The sequence below is a fragment of the Meles meles genome, chromosome 1 (assembly GCF_922984935.1).
Source record: "Meles meles chromosome 1, mMelMel3.1 paternal haplotype, whole genome shotgun sequence".
Lineage (NCBI taxonomy): Eukaryota > Metazoa > Chordata > Mammalia > Carnivora > Mustelidae > Meles > Meles meles.
In genome coordinates, this window is record NC_060066.1 from 210,160,437 (window position 1) to 210,180,316 (window position 19,880).

Sequence of the window (19,880 nt, forward strand, 5' to 3'; positions counted from 1 at the left end):
GGCTGGTTAGCATGGCCTGTGCATCACCAGACACTAAACCAATGGTCTGACGCTGGCCCGTGAGCCCGTAGGTCTCCTGCCTCACACAGACGGCCCTGGCAGGTGAGCCTGTCCCAGCAGCTGCCACCTGACCGCTGCCGGCAAGCAGGAGCGCATCTCCTACCCTACTACCCTGGAGTGAGATGGTCGGCTGACGTCAGAGCTACGAACACAGGAAGCACATCAAAACCGGTCATCTGAAAGAAAGTTGTCTTGAAGTATCGATTAGCACTGCAAATGGATTAAAAAGGAACAGTTCAAACCCAAATCACCGGACTGCCATCACAACCGAATTCACCCCACAAAAAGATACTCTATTAAATACTTTCAAGATCATGACACTGATTTTCCGAACCTCTGTTTTTGTTTTGTCGAACTATTACCATAGCTGGATGGATAAGCTCTGAGAAGGAAGAAGGAAAATACCGATCTTAGTAATGAACAAAGGTTTAGGTTGAATTTTAAGAGGATACAGGGATTCAGATGGTGTTTTTAAACATTATTAACATAATTTAAACATTATTAACATAAATGTTAAAAACATTCAGATGATGTTTTTAAAGAACAATTTGTTCTTTAAAAATGTAGTGGGAAATTTTAGCGTAAAAATAACCACAATCTCCTCTACACAGGTGACACAATCTTCTGCATCATGACAGTCAAGGCTGTCCAGAGAAAATACTAAATGACCCACATAATGTTTGTCTTCTTTTCTTGTGAGGTAGTTTAAGTAGGAGCTAGGTAATCACAGATGCTCTTAACGTTTTGAGGAAGTGAAGACAGCTCTATTCCTTGAGGAAAAGAACTATCTGTTGGCAGGAAGGTCACATTCAATATAAACATCTCCCTACACATCACCTAGGTGGCTCGGCCGGTCAAGTGTCCAACTCTTGGTTTCGGCCCAAGTCATGATCTCAGGATCACAAGACAGAGCCCCGTGTAGGGCTCCCCACTCAGCACAGAGTCTGCTCGGATTTCTCTCTCCCTCTCTCTCTCTCTGCCCCTCCCGACTGTGCACTCCCTCTCTCAAGTAAATAAATCTTTTCAAATAAATTAATTAAATTTTAAAAAATTCTCCAGATTCTCTGAGAATTCCCTGGCTGGCTCAGTTCGTGGACTTTGAAACTCTTGATCTCCAAGTTGTGAGTTCAAGCCCCACATTGGGCATAGAGCTTATGTTTAAAAATAAATTAGATAGGGGTGCCTGGTTGGCTCAGTGGGTTAAAGCCTCTGCCTTCGGCTCAGGTCATGATCCCAGGGTCCTGGGATCGAGCCCCACATCGCGCTCTCTGCTCTGCAGGAAGCCTGCTTCCTCCTCTCTCTCTGCCTGCCTCTCTGCCTACTTATGATCTCTGTCTGTCAAATAAATAAATAAAATCTTCAAAAAATAAAAAAAATTAAAATAAATGAAATAAATAAATGAAAAGCACATATACCCCAGAAACAAACGAAATATGCTAACTAGCTAGAATTTAAATTAAAAACTTGGAGGGGCCCCTGGGTGGCTCAGTCAGTTAAGTAACCAACTTTTTTTTTTTTTTTCTTTAAGATTTTATTTATTTAGGAGCACCTTGGTGGCTCAGTGGGTTAAGCCTCTGCCTTCAGCTCGGGTCATGATCCCAGGGTCCTTGGATTGAGCCCTGCATCGGGCTCTCTGCTCAGCAGGGGCCCGCTTCCCCTCTCTCCCTCTGCCTACTTGTGATCTCTGTCAAATAAATAAATATAATATCTTATTTATTTATTTGACAGAAAGAGACACAGTAAGAGAGGGAATGCAAGCAGGGGGAAGTGGGAGAGGGAGAAGCAGGCTCCCTGCTGAGCAGAGAGCTCAGTGCGGGCCTCAATCCCGGACCCTGGGATCATGACTTGAGCTGAAGGCAGATGCTTAACAACTGAGCCACCCAAGCACCCCTTGTGATCTTTTTTTAAAAAAAGATTTTATTTGAGAGAGAGAGAAACCGCATGTGCGCAGACAGACACACAGACGCACATGGGCACGGATAGACGTACATGCAGGCAGACAGACACACATGCGCATGAGTTGGGGTGGGGGGAACGGACTTCTCTGATCCCGCTCTGCTGGATCCTAGGACCCTGAGAACATGACCTGAGAGAAAGTCAGATACTTAACTGAGGGAGTCACCCAAGCACCCCCTCCCCACTTTTTAAAAGTTTGTTTGTTTGTTTGTTTTAGTAATCTCCACACTGAATGTGGGGCTCAGACTCACAACCTTGAGATCAAGAGATGATGTCTTTCTCACTGAGGCAGCCAGGCACCCATACCATCCCTTTTTCAAACAAACATGAGAAAACTAAAACTGAAAGAGACTAACTTGCTCAAGATCTCACAGTTTGTGTAACAACCTTGACACTAAAAATTCATGGTCTTCACCATGACACAAGACTCACAATGGTACAAGCTATGCACTGGTAGCCGTTTAAAAGAGGTCCGCATGTTCAGAGAGCCTTGGGCTCATGGACTTCCTGTTAGTCACTCAAGCTTCATCTGCCCCAGCATTTTCCCTACCTAGTGGGAGCAACCTGCACTCTCTGGGCTCCCATTCCAAGTCCAAGTCTAAATGTCCTAAAATCCTCCAGCTGCCGAGTAGCGTTGATCTGGTTTCCCAGGTACGACTCCCAGCTCTGAAGTCATCTCCCCCGAGGCTACTTACTCAACACGTTATCCCTCTTTTCCCAGTTCCTCCTCTTCCCTCCCCACACCCCTTCAGAGCCTGGATCCTGTCTCTGACAACTGGAACCCAAAGCAATTTCTCTTACTTCTGCACTAGGAATACTTTTTCATGATCCATTAACTCTAAACAAGAACCCAAGGAGCACCCCCAGCACAGAAGTGCTGAATTGGATCCAGTCACTGAGAAAGAGCCAGCAAACAGAATGCGTGGATCCAGTAAGGCCCGACCTCCACAGTTCCTGTGACTGCACACACTAAACCAACACGAACGCCTGAATAGAACATCACATTATCCTCAGAATCAGGGGAAGTAGGGGCGCCTAGGTGGCTCCGACGACTGGGCATCTGCCTTCAGCTCAGGTCATGATCCCAGGGTCCTGGGATCCAGCCTGCATCGGGCTCCCTGCTCAGCAGAGAGTCTGCTTCTCCCTCTGCCACTCCTCCTGCTTGCACTCTCTGTCTCTCTCTCTCTCAAATAAATAAAATCTTCTTTTAAAAAAATCAGGGGAAGCACACAGTGAGCAAATGTCTATTTAGCAAGTTCTTCCAGTGGTGAAACAAGTGTATTTTTTCCGTTTTGTTTGGCACTGACCCTATTTGTCACTGAGAGTTCTGCATTACTCAAAGCGATGACCCCGCCGCACGTATCCACACAGCAAAACATTGGAGACGATCCCGCTAACACAGCAGTCAGCTTACTTTCACAAAGGAGATGCTGCGAACCCGAGGCGTTTTGCAAGGTACTGGAACTATGCCAACGGTGACAATGGTTTCTCCAAGCTGGGCTGCCACAGCAGTCTCACCTCCAAACTGTAACTCTGAAAAACAGCGTTTTGGTAAGAAGCCCGAAATCCTACAATGAGAACTGGCAGAAGTCATTCTTTTTTTTTTTTCTTCTTCTTTTTTAAAGATTTTATTTATTTGTCAGAGAGATACACAATTAGAGCAAAAGAACACAGGCAGGGGGGATGGGGCAGGGAGAAGCAGGCTCCCCGCCGAGCAGGGAGCCCGATGTGGGGCTGGATCCCAGGACCCCGGGATCATGACCTGAGCCCAAGGCAGACACTTAATGACTGGGCCACCCAGGCGCCCCTGCAGAAGTCAATCTTTCTGGCGGACCCCCAGGGTAACTCTAGCTGGAAGTCTGCCTGGGGTGGCTGGAAGCGAATTCGCCCAAACAATTCTGCCGTCAACCCTGAGGTTGACCCGGGGGCTCGGCACTCAAGGAGCGGGGCAGGGAACAGCTGGGGAAACGGCTTCCGCCCCGGTTCTCAGTAGCTTTAAAAGCGCTGCGGGGCCGACAGCCCGCAGGGTCCTCAAGGGCCGCGAGTGTCCAAGCGCTTCCAGGAAAGGGCACTTGGTCTTTACGGATTTGGAAAGACGGATTTCCCAGAAGAGAGAGGTCTTTCAGAAAATGGAACACTTCCTCCTCCCCGCCCCCCCCCCCACCCCGCCACGCTCAAGAAACCTCTAGAAAGGAACTTTTTGTTGTTGTTTTGTTAAGATTTTATCTATTTATTTGCCAGAGAGAGAAGCACCGCGAGAGGGAACACAAGCAAGGGGAGTGGGAGAGGGAGAAGCAGGCTCCCCGCCGGGCAAGCAGCCCGATGTGCGGCTCGATCCCAGGACGCCAGGATCATGACCTGAGCTGAAGGCAGACGCTCAACGACTGAGCCACCCAGGCGCCCCAAGGAACTTTTTTTTTTTTTCCGCCAAAGGTGAATCACCTGTTCAAAGGGCAGAGGGAAAATTACGGAGGTTCCGGCTCCACAGAAAGGTGGAAAGAATGAAGGCGCAAGACTCCTGCCCCAAACTGGAATATGACCTCGCCTCGGGGACCGTTATATCCGCCCCTCAAAGACTCCACCATGTTGGACTCCCCCAAGCTCGCGACAGAGAGTCCTGCGCTGACCCCCCTAGAGACTGGTTTCTCAGAGGGCTCAGGCCAGGGGACTTACCACGTTCTCAGGGTCCACCAGCCCGAAGTCCTCCCGGAGATGACCCGCAGCCCGGACGCCGGACAAGGGAACACCCTTGGCTGCACCCTCATTGGCTGCTGGAGGCCGGAAGTGCATGCGTCCGCCGGAAGTGCTCGGACTGTGAGCGTCCGCCCGGCCAGGACCCTCAGGTAGGCGGGGCCCCTGGCTCCGATCTTTTGGACCAAGGCGGAGACGCAGGCTGAGCGGGGACCCTGAGGGCCCCAGGGGGTTGTCCGGCTTCTGGTCTGGGAGGTCCGCAAGAGTTTCGGGGGCGGGGGTTCATGGCGACCTCTGGTGGCAGCCGGGGCCTAGTCGAGCGCGGCCGCCGTAGGACCCAGGTGCCGGAGCTCCAAGTTCCGCCACGGACACGGGGTCTGGGCTGGTGGCCGGAGCTGCCCGGTGTCGCGTCCCGATGGTTGAGGTCCGTAGCTGCTCACGTCCAGCCGGGAAAACGTGTGCTCTCCGCCCTCCTCTTACCCGGGCTTCTGGCTTTGGCAGCCGCGCTGCGGACACGTGGAGGTGCAGGGTTTTCCTCGGGAGCCCCCGCAGCCTCGCTAGGGGACACCTCCGCAAGGATGCCCTGCCCGAGGCGCCCTCGAGAGAGAAAACGGCATCTGTCCCTCCTCGCCCCCCTCCGCCATCCCCCATGGTGTCTTCCTGAAAAGAGAAGGGTGCGTGTCGCACGCACGCTGCTCGGGGGGCAGTTATGTGGACTGCTGCAGGCTCGTCTCTGGAAAGTAAATGAAGCTACTTGTTCATGGCTCCCTGTTTCCCAGCCAGCTCCACCTCCAAGGGGTTTGCACTCAGCCTCTCGTGGTCCTGATGAACCATTTCGCTTTCCTCAAGTGTATGACACTCAGAACTTCAGCAGCGGGAGGCTTAGGCACTTTGGGACCGGCCGGCCGTGTGCAGAGTTCGAAGTACTGAGAGACGAGGTGAGCGGGAAGGGAGCATCTCTTCCGCTCCAGATGGCCGGTTTTGAGGGCTGTTTCGGCAGTCTGGGAAAGCTGCACCGCCTTTGTCGGAGACTAGGTGGTGCCAGCGAGTTAATCTTTCTGGGATAAATTTCAAATAACGGGCAGCACCAGGTTAAGGCTTTCAGAGGGCCCCTGTCTTCCCTGAAGTTGATGTAAAATAGTTTCACCTCCTTAAACTATCTGGTGCCTTTATACGCTGTATCCGGTTGCTGAATATCTATTCTCTTTTTAGGGCTGAGGATGCTAAAAGGAGATGTCAGACTCCTCTTCCAGAGTTTATAGTCTGGAGGGAAAGACAAACCAGTAAACAATGTGCTGTAATGAAATCACGTATAAGTTAAGGCGGAAATAAGCGCCGAATGGAGAATAAGATGTGAAATGTGGAAGAAGGAATCGGTTCTCATTATTCATATACCAGTTATTTATCCAGTACTTTCTGTCTGCTCAGCGTTATGCTGGATGCTGATGTATAAAGAAGAAGTGGGGGGGCACCTGGATGGCTCAGTGGGTTAAACCTCTGCCTTCCGCTCAGGTCATGATCTCGGGGTCCTAGGATCAAGCCCCGCATCGGGATCTCTGCTCAGTGGGGAGCCTGCTTCCTCCTCTTTGTCTGCCTGCCTCTCCACCTACTTGAGATCTCTGTCTGTCAAATAAATAAATAATGTTTAAAAAAAAAAAAAAAGAAGAAGAAGTGGGGGCATCTGGGTGGCTCAGTCAGTTAAGAGTCTTCCTTTGGCTCAGGTCATGGTCCCGGGGTTCTGGGATCAAGCCCTGTGTGGCTCACTGCTCAGCGGGGAGCCTACTTCTCTCTTTCCCTGCCCCCCAGCTCCTGCGATCCCTCTATCTCAATAAATAAAACCTATTAAAAAAATAAGAAGTAAAATCCCTACTCAGAAGTAACAATTAAGTGATTGGGAAGGAACCAAGAAAGACATGGGGAAGCTGAACCTTGAGCTAGACCTTGAAGGATGGATTACCTTGGCTTAATAGGTAGGAAAAAGAAATGGCTCGAAAGAGAAGGTGAAAATGTGTGGCACGTTTTGAAACAGCAAGTAGTGCTCGCTTCGGCAGCACACACACTAAAATTGAAACAGCAAGTACTTCAGTGTGGTTAGACTATAGGAAATTGAGCCCGAAAAAAACACTTTTTAGGTTTGGCTTTACTTTTACTGGAAAATTCAACAGCTGTAAAATAAAGTTTAATTGCATGTTTCCCAGGAAGAATTATATATGAAGCATACTATAATAAATTATGGGCAATAAATTACACTTCTGGCTAACCTATTATACGTGAAATTACACTTCTGGCTATAATGTAGCTCATTTATATTTACATATCTTTAATCATTGTAGATAAGCCAATTTTATTTTATTTTATTTTAAGATTTTTATTTATTTGACAGAGAGAGACACAGCGAGAGAGGGAGCACAAGCAGGGGGAGTGAGAGAGGGAGAAGCCGGCTTCCCGCTGAGCAGGGAGCCCAATGTGGGGCTCTATCCCAGGTCCCTGGAATTATGACCTGAGCTGAAGGCAGCCACTTAACGCTTGAGCCACCCAGGCACCCCAGTAAGCCAATTTTTAAAGATACAGTAGTAAGAATAGATTTTCACTGATTATATTCTGAGTGTAATGTAAGGAATCCTCGTCATTGAAGTTCACATACCAGATCATCTGCTAATGATAATAAAAGGAATAATCATAGGAATAAATAATAATGGGAAAATTTTAAATGCTTTAATAAGTTACCCAAGGATTTAAGGTTTTTTGTTTGTTTGTTTTATTTTGGTTTGGTTTTTACAATTTTTATTTAAGTAATCTCTACACCCAACCTGGGGATCGAACTCGTGATCCCAAGATCAAGAGTTGTGCACTCCACTGACTGAGCCAGCAGGCGCCCCAGGATTTAGGTTTTAATGAATGTTTATATCTAATATTAAGAAAAATGTGTTTCCTGAAAGGAATGTAAGTTTAATTTTTATAAATGAAAAAACTTAAATGCTATGAATGTTAAGGTAAATGCATACATTATCAACACACCGAAAGCAGTAACTTTCCTCTACACTAGCAATAATCAGAAATTTTTGTTTTTAAGTAAACTTTACGCCCAATGTGGGGCTGGAACTCACAACCCCGAGATCAAGAGTCGCATGCTCCACCAACTGAGCTAGCGGAGTGACCCACAATAATCAGAAGTTTTAATAGCAAAAAGTGTTTTCTGAGTATTAACAAAAAAATACAAAATGTCTTAGAATAGCCAATATTTGTGTGTGTGTGGGGGAGGTTTGGGTGAGCCTGGTGGTGGGTATTAAGGAGAGCACGTATTGCCTGGAGCACTGGGTGTGGTGCATAAGCAATGAATCTTGGAACACTGAAAAAATAAAATTTAAAAAATAAAAGCTAAAACAAAACAAAAAGAATAGCCCATATTCAAGGCCTTTGGAATAAAACAATACTTTTTAAATTAAAGATCATGAAAGAAAGCTGAGATAAATGGAATGATATATTGCTTAATAGGAAGATTCAAATTACAAGGATATAGATCTTTTCGTATTAGTTTTTAATTGTAATGTAATCCCTATCAAAATTTCCGTTGCATTTTTAAGGGGACTTGACAAGTTGAATCTTTAGTTCATCCAGAAGAGAAAATGTATAGGAATAGCCAAGAGTTATTGGAGGGAAAATTCTGCAATAATAAAGGCAACTCCTTATCAGTTACCAATGTACACCAGCTCGACTGCTAACAATTACAAAAGCAAGGTATTGTCTTAGGACCAGAACATCGTCAGTGAAACCGACTTGACTCTGTTTCTATTGAGTCTATATAAAAAGTAGCATAGGGGCACCCATGTTGGCTCAGTTGGTGAAGCATCAGGTTTTGATACCATGGTCGTTTGTTCAAGCCCCACGTAAGGCCCTATGCTGGGAGTGGAGCCTGCTTAAAACAAGCAACCAACCAATGAAAGTGGCTTAAGTACTGACTAGTAAATGGTGTTGGGGTAACTGGCTCCCCATTTGAAAGAAAATAAAAGTTAGACTCCTATTTTACAGCATTAACAAAAGTTGCAAGTGGCCCAAAGAGCTGAATGTAAAAAAGGAAAAATTTATGTAACTCTTAGTACAGTAAATATATATATATTTTTAAATCTTGAGATGGTTAGGGCTGCCTTCATGGGACATAAAACTAAGAAGTCTTAAAGGAGAAGATAGATTTGGCCACTAAAATAATTTATTGGGGGGCACCTAGGTGGCTCAATGGGTTAAGTGTCTGCCTTCAGCTCAGGTCGTGATCCCAGGGTCCTGGGATGGAGCCCTGCATCGGGCTCTCTGCTCAGTGGGGAGCCTGCTTCTCCTCCCTCTGCCTGTGCTTTCTTATTCTCTTTCTCGAATAAAGTATTTTTAAAAAATAATAATTTGTCATGACAAAAACAGTGAAATCTAAGAGACGAGATAATATTTGCAACATAACTACCAAGGCTTTGTACTTGTATATATCGGCAAGGGAAAGATAATCCAATAGAACATGGACAGATTTCCAAGGAAGAAATCATATCAAAAGTTGTTAATGCCCATAAGGTAAATGCACATAAGACCAACAAGATAAGGCTAGGAGTGTTCTGAGTCCTGGAGAGTAATTGGTAAGAATAAAAAAGAATGTTATAATAAATCTTTTTGTAACACAAAGTCACACCTTATCTATTTCTTTATAAAACTGTTGTTTTCAGTTAACAGATTTGTTTAAAGTAAGATAGACCAATAGTGAAGATTTCTTTTTTTAAGATTTATTTATTTTTTAAGATTTATTTATGTATTTGAGAGCGAGAGCAAGACCACAAGCCAGGGGAGCAGTAGGCTGAGGCAGAGGGAGAGGCCGAAGCAGGCTCCCAGCTGAGCAAGGAACCCAATAAGGGGCTCAATTCCAGGACCCTGGGATCATAACCTGAGCTGAAGGCAGCTGCTTAACCCACTGAGCCACCCAGGTGCCCCAGCAGTGAAGATTTCTGCTTAACTTGTCAGGTCAGTTAGGAAGACTGCCAGGCATTTTTGTGGGATGGTACTAGTGTATTAGTTAAACTTTTATATGTAAAATGAAATTCTCTTTGCACAACTGTCTTTCCCACACCTGTAGCTCAGAAAGAGTATAGCCCATTTTTAAATTGTACTGGTATGTTGAATCATTTCAAATAACCAAATACACACTATATGTGGGCTTATTGTTCTACTTAGAGATCGAAATGGCTTCCAGAGGAAAGACAGAGACAAGCAAATTAAAGCAGAATCTAGAAGAACAGTTGGATAGACTAATGCAGCAATTACAGGATCTGGAGGAGTGCAGGTAATCGTCTAACCGAACACTGCTCTGCTGTCCGGTGGTTTTTTCTCGGCCAGATTCCCAGTGTGGGTGCAGGCCCATGTGTGATTTCGGTTTTCCCTGCCGTGTTCTTCACAGTGCTTTGGAGCAGAAATAGCAGCACCTACCTTGTCTCTCTTTAGTATTTAAAGTAGTCCTGCCTGGTATATACTTGACCTTCTAGTGTATTTTCAACCTTGACTGTTCAAAGGACCAAAACTGTTTCTGGCTTTTTTCAACACCTTTGAGAGGCGGTTGGAGGTATTTCAAATGAAGAGGCCAAAACGATGCTTGGCCCAGAATAGGTGCTCAAGAAATGGTAGCTGCCATCATTTGTAGTAAATGTTTAATAAATGGCTTGTTCAGTTAGTGAATAAAAATAGCCTCTTGGCTAATTGAACATAATAAAAAAAAAAATAGCCTCTTCCTCAGGTGACAGGTAATACATTGCTGTTGTATTTCACGGTGCACAAAATTTTACCTACCGCTAAGGATGGGGCTAAAAGTACCCGCGATTTTGTCAAGTACCTGTTGTTTGTCACGGACTTCCTACAGTCCATGTAATGCTCGTAGCAGCCCTATAAGGTAGGTACTGTATCATCTGTGGCTTATAGATCAAGAAACTGAGGCTTGGCTATGTTAAGTATCTTGCCCAGGCTTATGCATTGATTCATAGACGGCTTAAAAGGAAGTTATTATGTGGTTTGTTGAGTGTGCCTCGTTTTGGTAAAAGAAAAATGTTTAATTATCAAAGTAACCACATTGCAGGAAAACGCCCATATTACCAACATCTGAACACATCTGTTATTAGCATTTTGTCATTTCCTTTCAGCCTTGTCCCCGCAGCATATTTTTTGTAAATATATGTAGCTGAAGTCTTGGGGTACAAATATTAAGATTGCTTTTTTCACTTGGAACTCTCTGCTTTTCTCTCTTATGTTCACTGCACTTCAGAGAGGAACTCGATACAGATGAATACGAAGAAACCAAAAAGGAAACTCTGGAGCAGCTGAGTGAATTTAATGATTCCCTGAAGAAAATCATGTCTGGAAATATGACTTTGGTCGATGAGCTAAGTGGAATGCAACTGGTAAGCGCAATTTACTTACACTGGTGACACAGGTGGTTTCTCTCTCTTTTTTGATGAGTTTGTTTAAAATAGAAAAACTCTGGGGGTCTGACTTCAGGGTCAGTGCTGAGTGTCTGCGTTCAGGTAGAGCAGCATAAGCTTCCAGATACTCATTTAGTTACGTATTTGGCTCCAGGGACATGCACAGAGATAGCGAAAGGAAACTAATTTTTTAAATTTCAATTTTAGGTAGTTAATGTGCAATGTGATGTTGGTTTCTGCAGTAGAATTCAGAATTTGGTGATTCATTACTTACGTGTAATACCCAGTGTTTGTCCCAACATGTGCCCTCCTTAACACCTGTCACCCATCTAGCCCGTCTGCCACCCACCTCCCTCCCATTTATCAATGATAAACGATTCTTTATCATTAGGAATCTCTTCTGGCTCATTTGCCTCTTTCCTTCTTTCCCCCTTCCCATGTGTTCCTCTGTTTTGTTTCTTAAATTTCACATATGAGTGAGATCCTGTGGTATTATTTGTCTTTCTCTGACAGACTTATTTCATTTAGCATCATACACTCTAGCTCCATCCACATTGTTCCAAATGTTAAGATTTCATTCTTTTTGATGACTGAGTAATATTCCTGTGTGTGTGTGTGTGTGTGTGTGTGTGTGTGTACACATCCTTTTTTCCATTCATCAGTTGTTGGACATTTGGGCTCTCTCCATAGTTTGGCTATTGTTGATAATAATGCTGCTGTAAACTTCAGGGTGCATGTATCTCTTCAAATCTGTATTTTTGTGTCCTTTGGGTAAATACCTAGTCATGCAATTGCTGGATCATATTGTAGCTCTATTTTTAATATTTTGAGGAACCTCCATACTGTTCTCTAGAGTGGCTGCACCAGCTTGCATTCCCACCAACAGTGCAAGAGGGTTCCCCTTTCTCCACATCCTCGCCAACACCTGTTGTTTCTTGTGTTGTTAATTTTAGCCATTCTGGGGCGCCTGGGTGGCTCAGTCATTAGGTCTCTGCCTCTGCCTTCAGCTAGGTCATGATCCTAGGGTCCTGGGATTGAGCCCCATCAGGCTCCCTGCTCAGCAGGGAGCCTGCTTCTCCCTCTCCTACTCCCCTTGCTTGTGTTCCCTCTCTCACTCTCACTTGCTCTCTGTTAAACAAATAAATAAAATCTTAAAAAAAATTTTTTTAGCCATTCTGACAGGTGTGAGATGGTATCTCATCATGGTTTTGATGTGTATTTCCCTGATAATGAGTGATGGTGAGCATCTTCTCAGGTGGCTGTTGGCCATCTAGGTATCTTCTTTGAAATAGTGCCTATTCATGTGTTCTGCCCATTTCTTAACTGGGTTACATGTTTTTTGGGTATTGAATTTGTTAAGTTCTTTGTAGATTTTGGATACTAGCCCTAATCAGATACATCGCTTATAAATATCTTCTTCCATTCTGTAGGCAGCCCTTTGGTTTTAGTGTTTCCTTTGCTATGCAGCTTTTTATCTTCATGAAGTCCCAATAGTTTATTTTTGCTTTTGTGGAAACTAAAATTATAACAGTGTTTGATGAACAAGGAAAACCTATTTGTAATTGAGGACTCACCAATCAATTATTGTAATATTTAATTCATTGGACTATTTTTCCCAGTTTTTACCTTTCTGTATTCTAGGCTATCCAGGCAGCTATCAGCCAGGCCTTTAAAACCCCAGAGGTCATCAGGTTATTTGCAAAGAAACAACCAGGTCAGCTTCGGACAAGGTTAGCAGAGGTAAAGTTTCTTCAATTTGATTTAATTGCTGGGTGTTACTTGTTTTCTCAGCTCCAGAATTTCATTATGTTATTCTCAAATTTAAAAATCTGTCAGTTGGGGCACCTGGATGGCTCAGTGGGTTAAAGCCTCTGCCTTCGGCTCAGGTCATGATCTCAGGGTCCTGGGATCAAGCCCCGCATGGGGCTCTCTGCTCAGCAGGGAACCTGCTTCCTCCTCTCTCTCTGCCTGCCTCTCTGCCTACTTGTGATCTCTCTCTCTCTGTGTCAAATAAATAAAATAATTTTTAAAAAAATTAAAAAAAAATCAGTTGAGAACGTATATACCACCACCACGAGTAAACCCAAATGTGTAGACTATGGAAGTGGGGGATTATGATGTGTCAGCGTAGGTTCAGCTGTTGTAACAAATGAGCCGCTCTGGTGGGGTGTGTTTATGATGGGAGGCTGTGCATGAAAGAGGTGAGGGGTATATGGGAAATCTTTGTATCTTTCACACAATTTACTGTGAACTTAAAACTGTTCTGAAAAATAGTCTGTTAGAAAAAAATTGATTCGTTGATTTCTTTTTTTAAGATTTTATTTATTTATCTGAAAGAGAGAGAAGAAGCAGAGGGAGGGAGGGGGAGACGCAGACTCCCCACTGAGCAGGGAGCCTGATGCAGGGTTCAGTCCCAGGACCCTGGAATCATGACCTGAGCCAAAGGCAGACGCTTAATGGACTGAGCCACCCAGGTGCCCCCAATTTTTTTTTTTATTTATTTTAGAGAGAGAGGATGTGGGAAGGGGGAGAGGGAGAGAGAAATGTTAGCAGACTCCTCACTGAGCTTGGAGTCCAGCACAGGGCTTGATCTCACACGCCTGAGATCATGACCTGAGCCGAAACCAAGAGTCAGGCCTTTAACTCACTTTGCCTTGCAGGGGCCCCTGATCAGTTGATTTTAGAGCCACAACCCATAGTTTTCTGACAGAATTAGTCTTTAGAGCAATTATTATTGGTAACGAATATGGAGGTTTAAACAGCATATGACAGTTTAAAGTGCTACTAACTGCTTCTACTTGGATCCCACCTTTGAGGTTTTACCATGCACTTGGAGCCCTGAATTGAAATTCCACCTAAAATCCATTAGTGACATTGCTCTCTGTGTATGTGGCCTTTGTTATCTAAGAATTTCAAACATCTCTATAAACCTGATACTGGAGAAAGTCTGTTTATAGACTTGAATGTAATTAAGACATTAACAAGTTATTTGCAACCACTGGTAATTCAGTAGCATAGTGGTTAAGAGCACGAATGTAGGTCAGACTGGCAGGATTGGTATTGCTGCTCTACTGTGAAGGTGGGTGACCTTGGGGAAGTTACTATTATTTTTTAAAAAGATTTTAGGGGCGCCTGGGTGGCTCAGTTGTTGAGCATCTGCCTTCGGCTCAGGTCATGATCCCAGGATCCTGGGATCGAGACCCACGTCAGGCTCCCCACTCAGAGGAAAGCCTGCTTCTCCCTCTCCCACTCCCCTGCTTGTGTTCTCTCACTGTGTCTCTCTTCTGTCAAACAAAGAAATAAAATATTTAAAATAAATAAAGAATATTTTATTTCTTTATTTGACAGAGACAGTGAGAGAGGGAATAAGAGCAGGGGGAGTGGGAGAGGGAGAAGCAGGCTTCCCACTGAGCAGGGAGCCCGATGTAGGGCTCAATCCCAGGACCCCGGGATCATGACCTGAGCCGAAGGCAGACACTCAACGACTGAGTCACCCAGATGCCCCTGGGGAAGTTACCTTTAATTGTTTTAACACAATTAATAATCTTTTCAACAGCTATTATTATTGAAGTTGGATAAGTTCTATTATTCAACTTCTTTATGCCTCAGTACCCCCATCTATAAAAAGGTGATACTGGTAGTCCCTACTTCTTGGGTCGTTACGAAGAGTAAATGAAGTAGTATGTGCAAAGCGCATGCTATGTGTAACATGCAGTACATGTAAAGTACGTGGCATAGGACGCAGGCATGGTACATGCTGCCAGTGTTTCTGATGATAGAGGTGATAGTCAACCAGCATTCCTAGAGACATGATACCAGTTATCTCACTCAGGCCTATAGACCACACTTCAGTTTAAGGAATGAGTTCTTCGAGGACAGCTTCTCTCTAAAGGAAGCTATTGCCCTATCAATCCTGAGTAGAGTTTTTAGTCAGGCAGTGGTTATGATTATCACAAAATTTATTAGAATCAGGGGGCGCCTGGTGGGCTCAGTCAGTGGCGCATGTGACTCCAGTTCTTGGCGTTGTGAGTTAGAGCTGCACACTGGGTATAGAGATGACTTAAAAAATAAAATCTTAAAAAAAAAATTATAAAAAAAAAAACTCAAAAAAACTAAAAAAAAAAAAGATTTATTAGAGCTATGTAATTGCATTGCTGGGTGTTTGCCTTGAATTTCTGTAGTTCTCCATATTAATCAGCTAGAGGATCTTTTTTAAGAAATAGTAGATTTGGGGGCACCTGGGTGGCTCAGTCAGTTAAGCTCAGGTCACAGTCTTGTGGTTCCTCTGACCAAGCCCTACAGTGAACTCGGCTCAGCAGGGAGTCTGCATGGAGAGTCTTCTTCCTCTTTCCCTCCCCACCTAAAATTAGTAAATCTTTAAAAAAAAAAAAAAAAAAAAAGTAGTAGTAGTAATTCTGGGGGCACCTAGCTGACTTGGTCAGAAGAGCATGCAACTCTTGATCTCGGGGTTGTGAGTTCGAGCCCCACATTGGGTGTAGGGGTTACTTTAACAGCAAAAAAAGTAGCAGTAGTAGATCTGAAAAGCTGGATTTTATGGGCAGAATGTTTTTAACTTAAGTACCATGTACTTTGCATTCATCCGTTTCAGATGGATAGAGATCTCATAGTAGGGAAGCTGGACAGAGGCCTGTACACGCAACAGAAAGTGGAGATACTAACAGCTCTCAGGAAACTTGGAGAGAAGGTACCTGTATTTAATTTAATATTAAACCAAAAGGTATAAAGTGTCTCGTACAGAACTTCTTGATTTGTGATCCAGTTTGTGGTCCTGAGACATTCCTTTTTTTTTTTAATTTCAAAAGGGAAGACCCTTTCTATTTTTTTTTTTTTTATTTTAAAAGGGAAGACCCTTTTTATTTTATTTTTTTATTTTATTTTAAAAGGGAAGACCCTTTTTGTTTTGTTTTGTTTTATTTTTTATTTTAAAAGGGAAGACCCTTTTTATTTTTATTTTATTTTATTTTATTTTAAAAGGGAAGAGGTCCTGAGACATTCCTAACTGTGCTTCTTAGAACCACTTGTTAGCATTTGAATCTGCTCCCATGGACTTAGTTTTGTTTGGTTTTGTCCAGCTGACTGCGGATGATGAGGCCTTCCTGTCAGCAAATGCAGGTGCTGTACTCAGCCAGTTTGAGAAGGTCTCTACCGACCTTGGTGAGTACCCTCGTAGTTGTGCAAGCTGAGCGGGCGTCACTGCTCCAGATTACTGGATACCATGGGTGAGATAGCAGGATGGCCTTTTCTTGAGTTAAAAGGTAAAACCAGAAGTGTTTTCTTCATAAATCCCTTTTGTTGGGTTTATTTCCTAACACTTTTTACTTAAAAATAATTAAATTAATATAACCTAATATTTTAAAAATACTTGTCAACTAAATGTAAATATAAAAGTAAAGTAAACTCAATTTTTATATATTCCATTTTGCATTTAAAGCTAGAATAAGAAAAAAAAAAAAAAAAAAAAAAAAGCTAGAATAAGGATTTGTAAGCAGTAAATCACCCCCTGTATGTCAGATGTTTGTGTAGGGGAAAGAAATTGGGAATTGGCACTGGGAAGGTTTGGGGCAATGCTCTGATAATAGAAACTAATTTTATTTTCTATTTCAGTATCTATGGGAGAGATTTTCCCCTTGGTACCTGGAATTATAAATGCAAATGAAGTAACCTTTTGTTTATCATGTGTCTTTCTCCTTAGGCTCCGGAGACAAAGTTCTTGCATTGGCAAGTTTCGAAGTTGAAAAAACAAAGAAATGACATGGTGTGGAGGCTTGGGACATTGATAACATTCTTGCTGTAAATGGCATTTGTCTTCTAGGGGTTTTGAATCATGCAAAGAAATCAAGAGATTCCTGAAATGCACTGATAACCTAAGAAAAGGTGACAGAAAAACATACTTGTGGCTTCTGGTTATACCCTTCATCATTGTGCTTTGTGTAGGGCCGCCTGCCTCAGTCATCCCAGACTTGTTGGGATGAGGGACCCGTTGGACCTTATTCATTATGTCTTGTGTGTTTTTTTAGAGAGAACAGGAAACAGTTTCTCTGCCTGTTTTTATTAAGCTTCCTTGTTTTTAAGTGCTGACAGTAAATGAAAAGATGTGAACTAAGGATTATTTTCTCATAATTTATCCCCACTTATTGGAGTGAATAGTGTACCAACATCAATCGACCTCATGTGTGTTCATAGAATTTGAGTTCTAAGCGATCTTAGAAATCCTTTTCATTTTATAAACGAGAAAGCTGAGGCTCAGAAAGAGCAAGTTGACTTGCTTCAAGTCACATCCAAGACAAAGCTGGTGATAAGACTTGGGTGTTCTGACCCTCAGCTTTGTGTCCATTGAGTTTTAATTCTGTATTTTGTGCTGTTTTTAAAAACGAATTAACACATATTTGGGCAAGTCTGTGTTTATGAAAAATTCAATGTCCCAACAGAAAGTTGTCACTAAGGGACCTTTCCCCAGCCTGTGAGGCCTCCTCATGAATGGGGCCCATTGTATCTCTGAGTTTTGAGCTTGGAACAATGGGAGCCCTGTTGAGAGTCTCCTGGAGTAACTTAACCTCCTGCCCGTTGTTTCACCAGGGAAGCAATTGAGAGTGGCAGCTAGAGGCCCTCCGTGTGTGTGTGTGTGTGTGTGTGTGTCCTCTTTGCTGAAACCCAGAAGGTGGTGACTGTAAACGCTTACTTACTCCTCTTGAGTTTGTGGAGAAACACAAAATAAGCTACGAGGAAAAGCGTACTCTTGAGTTTATGTTTCTCTGCATGCTCAAATACGGAGCTCTCCCCGTGCATATGTATGTTAGCTTATAGTCTAGCCTCTGGCCGCTTTATATTTTTTCATGTATTTCTCAGTTTTCTTTTTCTTTGCACTTTATACAAATCTAAAACATTTTTAAAGCTTCTTGTGCACTGCAAACTCTACGAGGTGCTCTGCCAACTGGACAAATTAGGGACCTCAGCTTCATTAATGCCTGATTTGGAACTTCTAATGGGTAACTTTTTATATATGGGTTTACGCCAGTCGAAAACTCATCGAAATTGTGACAAACCAAGAAGCAGCAAATGACCTCCTCTTCATCTAGGACATTGTGGCCGGTCACCATTTCATTATTCGGCATTTGTTTGTTTGTTTTATCAAGTAATCGCTGCACCCAGTGTGGAGCTTGAACTCATGGTCTGGAGATCAAGAGGGGCACACACCACCGACTGAGCTTTCCAGGCACCCTGTTCGACATTTTTTTTTCCGTCAGGGTGACACTCATATAACATAAACTTCATCACTTTAAAGTGCACCATTCAGGATGTTTAATACATTCTCAGTGTTGTGCAACCGTCACCGTCTCGTTCCAAAACGTCTTCACCACCCCAGAGGAGACCCCGTGCCCTCCTCTTCATCCTAGCCCTCCAGCAACCGCTAATCTGCTTTCTGTCTCTGTCCCTGGGTTTACCCATTCCCGGTATTTCATAGCAACGGCGTCCTACAGCATGGGACCTCTTGTCTCTGGCTTCTTTCACTTAGCGTCGTATTTTCAAGGTTAATCTGAGTTGTAGCACACACCAGCACTTCATACCTTTTAATGGTTGACAACACTTCCTTGCATGGACACCACACTGTGCTTATCCATTTCTCTCTTGAACATTGGTTTTTTCCCCACTTTTTGGCTATCGCAAATAGTACTGCTATGAACATTTGTGTAAGTCTGTTTACCTGTTTTCAGCTTTTTCGGGTATATACCTAGGAATGGAATTGCTGTCTGTATGTGTACTCGGGGGATTTCTTCGTTTTGTTTTTTTAAGCCATAAATGATTCCCCCTTTCCCTCCAGAAGTAGGATAAGGAAAATTAGGAATATTTGGTATTTGAAAAGGGCCTAGATGAGTCCAGAGTCCTTAATTTTGGTTTCTCTTACACTTTCTGTAAGACTAACATCAGTGAAGTGTTTTATCATTAATCACATTACTGTATTCATTTTGTAAGTAATGACTAGTACTCAGCTTAAAATTAATCTTCCTTTAAAAGTTGCAAAGTTAAAAAAAAGTCGCCAAATTTGCAGTGCCTAGCAAGACACTGTCATTTCTGGCCATGCGACGTTTGGTAGGTTACTTCATCTTGCAGAGCCTCATTTTCCTCTTCTGCTCCATGGGGATGAGTGGGTAGGACCTACATACTACATAGGATTACTGTGGATTCCCCTCTCTTCCTTAATGCAGAAAGAAGTTTTGCATTGGAGCTAATCTACTGTTTAACAGTTCTTTCAAGGGCCATATGATATGTTTTGTTCCACAAATTTGGTATAATTCAGAAAAATAAAAAGTGAATAATTTGAAAATTCTGTATAATTATAGTTATTAAATGATTTGCAAACCATGTTTCCGGTTCATATTTTACTATATTTAATTTCCTGGTTTTTTAAACTTCTTGGGAGGTTTCAGACTGCAATAACTAATGGTGAGGCAGCTCACTTTTTGCTATCCTTAGGTCAAGCTAATATTTTAATGAAAAGAATTCCTGCATTTTTCAAAGAACTGGGGTTGAAGCAAAAGTAAATTCCAATGAGCAAGTGTACAACTGGGCTGTTTAATAAAAGTTAGTAATTTAAAACAATTTCTAGGGGCACCTGACTGTGTCAGCCTAGTGTGCGACTCCTGATATCGGGTTTGTAAGTTCCAGTCCCACATTGGGTATATCCATTCCTTTAAAATAAAGTCTTTTAAAAAT

General features: G+C 43.2%; 2 protein-coding genes across 9 annotated transcripts in view; one reads left to right on the forward strand and one right to left on the reverse strand.

The window, feature by feature from the left end:
• Positions 1-4,761, reverse strand: part of NMNAT1 (nicotinamide nucleotide adenylyltransferase 1) — a 23,199-nt gene extending 18,438 nt beyond the window's left edge. The window contains exons 1-2 of one of the 6 annotated variants that reach the window (XM_045999272.1): positions 4,690-4,747; positions 3,431-3,541 (exon numbers count right to left, since the gene is read on the reverse strand). The gene's annotated coding sequence lies outside the window, so the exon portion shown is untranslated. Of the gene's footprint in view, positions 1-3,323; positions 3,597-4,689 lie in introns of all 6 variants that reach the window. The other 5 variants (XM_045999250.1, XM_045999283.1, XM_045999263.1 and 2 more) reach the window with 5 other exon arrangements.
• Positions 4,741-19,529, forward strand: LZIC (leucine zipper and CTNNBIP1 domain containing). Of its 3 annotated transcripts, XM_045999305.1 has the most exons (8): positions 4,741-4,859; positions 5,487-5,645; positions 9,913-10,021; positions 10,991-11,126; positions 12,789-12,887; positions 15,757-15,852; positions 16,241-16,322; positions 16,861-19,529. In XM_045999305.1, exons 3-8 carry the CDS (start codon positions 9,921-9,923, stop codon positions 16,917-16,919), a joined length of 573 nt encoding a protein of 190 aa, XP_045855261.1. In that variant the 5' UTR covers positions 4,741-4,859; positions 5,487-5,645; positions 9,913-9,920; the 3' UTR covers positions 16,920-19,529. The 3 variants fall into 3 exon arrangements, with proteins under 3 accessions (XP_045855261.1, XP_045855269.1, XP_045855278.1); XM_045999313.1 differs by lacking the exon at positions 12,789-12,887; XM_045999322.1 differs by lacking the exon at positions 4,741-4,859 and having other exon boundaries at positions 5,533-5,587.
• Positions 19,530-19,880: the final 351 nt, after the last annotated feature.

Excerpts from the sequence above, each read along its gene's own strand:
- LZIC (XM_045999322.1), top strand. The coding sequence starts at position 5,533 with ATGAACCATTTCGCTTTCCTCAAGTGTATGACACTCAGAACTTCAGCA. Across the intron at positions 10,022-10,990 it reads CAGGATCTGGAGGAGTGCAG|AGAGGAACTCGATACAGATG; the intron begins GTAATCGTCTAA and ends ACTGCACTTCAG. Across the intron at positions 11,127-12,788 it reads AGCTAAGTGGAATGCAACTG|GCTATCCAGGCAGCTATCAG; the intron begins GTAAGCGCAATT and ends TCTGTATTCTAG.